The sequence below is a fragment of the Anopheles bellator genome, unplaced genomic scaffold, assembly GCF_943735745.2.
Source record: "Anopheles bellator unplaced genomic scaffold, idAnoBellAS_SP24_06.2 scaffold00843_ctg1, whole genome shotgun sequence".
NCBI classification, from domain to species: domain Eukaryota; kingdom Metazoa; phylum Arthropoda; class Insecta; order Diptera; family Culicidae; genus Anopheles; species Anopheles bellator.
Genome location: NW_026684967.1, coordinates 263 through 1,907, shown reverse-complemented (window position 1 = coordinate 1,907; position 1,645 = coordinate 263). Strand labels below are relative to the sequence as shown.

At 45.7% G+C, this 1,645-nt stretch overlaps 1 protein-coding gene across 1 annotated transcript; it reads right to left on the bottom strand.

Moving 5' to 3' along the window:
• Positions 1 to 508: 508 nt before the first annotated feature.
• On the bottom strand, positions 509 to 1,114 carry LOC131214414 (farnesol dehydrogenase-like; the record flags this gene model as incomplete). The annotated part of the gene is made up of 2 exons (XM_058208789.1): positions 509 to 708; positions 766 to 1,114. Coding segments are annotated over 2 exons (523 nt in total), but the record flags the coding sequence as incomplete, so codon positions are not given.
• Positions 1,115 to 1,645: the final 531 nt, after the last annotated feature.

Sequence of the window (1,645 nt, the reverse complement as noted above, 5' to 3'; positions counted from 1 at the left end):
CGAATTCGAAATCTTAATGATTTTATAGATTTTAATGAATTCAAAAATAACGCCATGAAATGTTCCCGCCGTAGAAATATTTCCTTTCAAACATTTTACATTGATATATTTCACGGTGCGCGCTGAAGCAATGTGCTTCCAAGCACGTGCTTCTTTTGTCGCGTATTTATTTAACTTCGTGGAGATTTCACAGATAGTTGGCACACTTATCAGTCGGAGTGATTGCTAATTTCCTCCGTCCGGTTTGTGTACTACAAAGTGAATCAGCAGAATTATTGGTCACGAACAGCATGATCGTGATGAGATGGCGTTTTGCACAGAACGAATAGGAAGACAGGTTTTCCGCAAGCATTGATGCTGCCACGTGACGCTTGTACCAATACCGATAGCTAAATAGATTATGTAAATATACCGATAGATAAGTAGATCTAAACTTTTTTTGTTTGATTTTTTGTTTTTTCAGTTTTTTTATTCTTTGCCTAACACCTAGGATGAAGATGACGATGATTTGAAAATTTATTAGTGACCTCACAGCTAAAACGCTTCTCCAACCGGTTTGATGATTATCTCGTGCACCTGGACGTGCGGAGGTGTGCCGAGCGCGTACAGAATCGCATTCGCAACGTCTTCCGCCTCCAGCATGGGCGTCCCGACGAACTGATCGCCTTCTGGTAGCATCTCCGTCCGTACGACCCCCGGGCTAATACTCTACGGGAATGTCAAACAATCAGCAAGATTTTTTTCCAGTGCAACCGACAAACCTACCGTAACTTTCACTCGGGTATTCTCGTTACGGAAATCATTCCGTAACGTTTCCGTTATGGCCGTCACGGCGTACTTGGAGGCCATGTACATATTGATATTCGGCAGCGGGGCGTACTTATGGCCCAGGACGCTGTTCAGATTGACGATGTGCCCGTCGACGGAACGGGAGCGCATCATGTTGAACGCCTCACGAGTGCACAACACTAACCCCAGCACGTTCGTATCCAGCACGGCCCGCAAATCGTCCGTATTTCCGGGGCTAACCTGCCGCCTGCCGCCTGCCCACTGGCAGGCGCCTGCCCACTGCCTGCCCACTGCCTGCCCACTGCCTGCCCACTGGCAGGCGCGCCTGGGAGGTGACCATCAATAATTGTGCAAGATTTGGCTCGATTTGATTCATAACTTGTGGAGTAATCAATGTTTTAACGGTTCGTTTGTATGGGATGGGTAAGAAGGAGGGGGCGGAGTGGTTTCTAACCATGACGTTGCTCATCCTTGGCCCCTAAAACCCCTGTGTAGCAAGTTTCGAGTCAATCGGTCCAGTAGTTTCGGAGTCTATAAACCGCACACAAAACGGAGCTTCATTTTTATAATATAGACTAGCGGACCCGGCGAACTTCGTCTCGCCCAAAGTTGGGTTTTAGTGCATGAAACAACATGAAACATGAAAAGAACACATTGATACTGAAAGTTCGTTAAGAACTTCATATTGTTTATTTCAGTTCGGTTTACTGAAGCGCTGCTGGATACACAATGTTTTTAGTTTTTCCGCCCGGTGCATACACAAACAAATCTGATGGTTTTCCTGATCTGATTCTGATGGATGGTTACAATTGACCGTGAGAGAAGCAATCATTTTCTAGGTTTAATCCACATACTT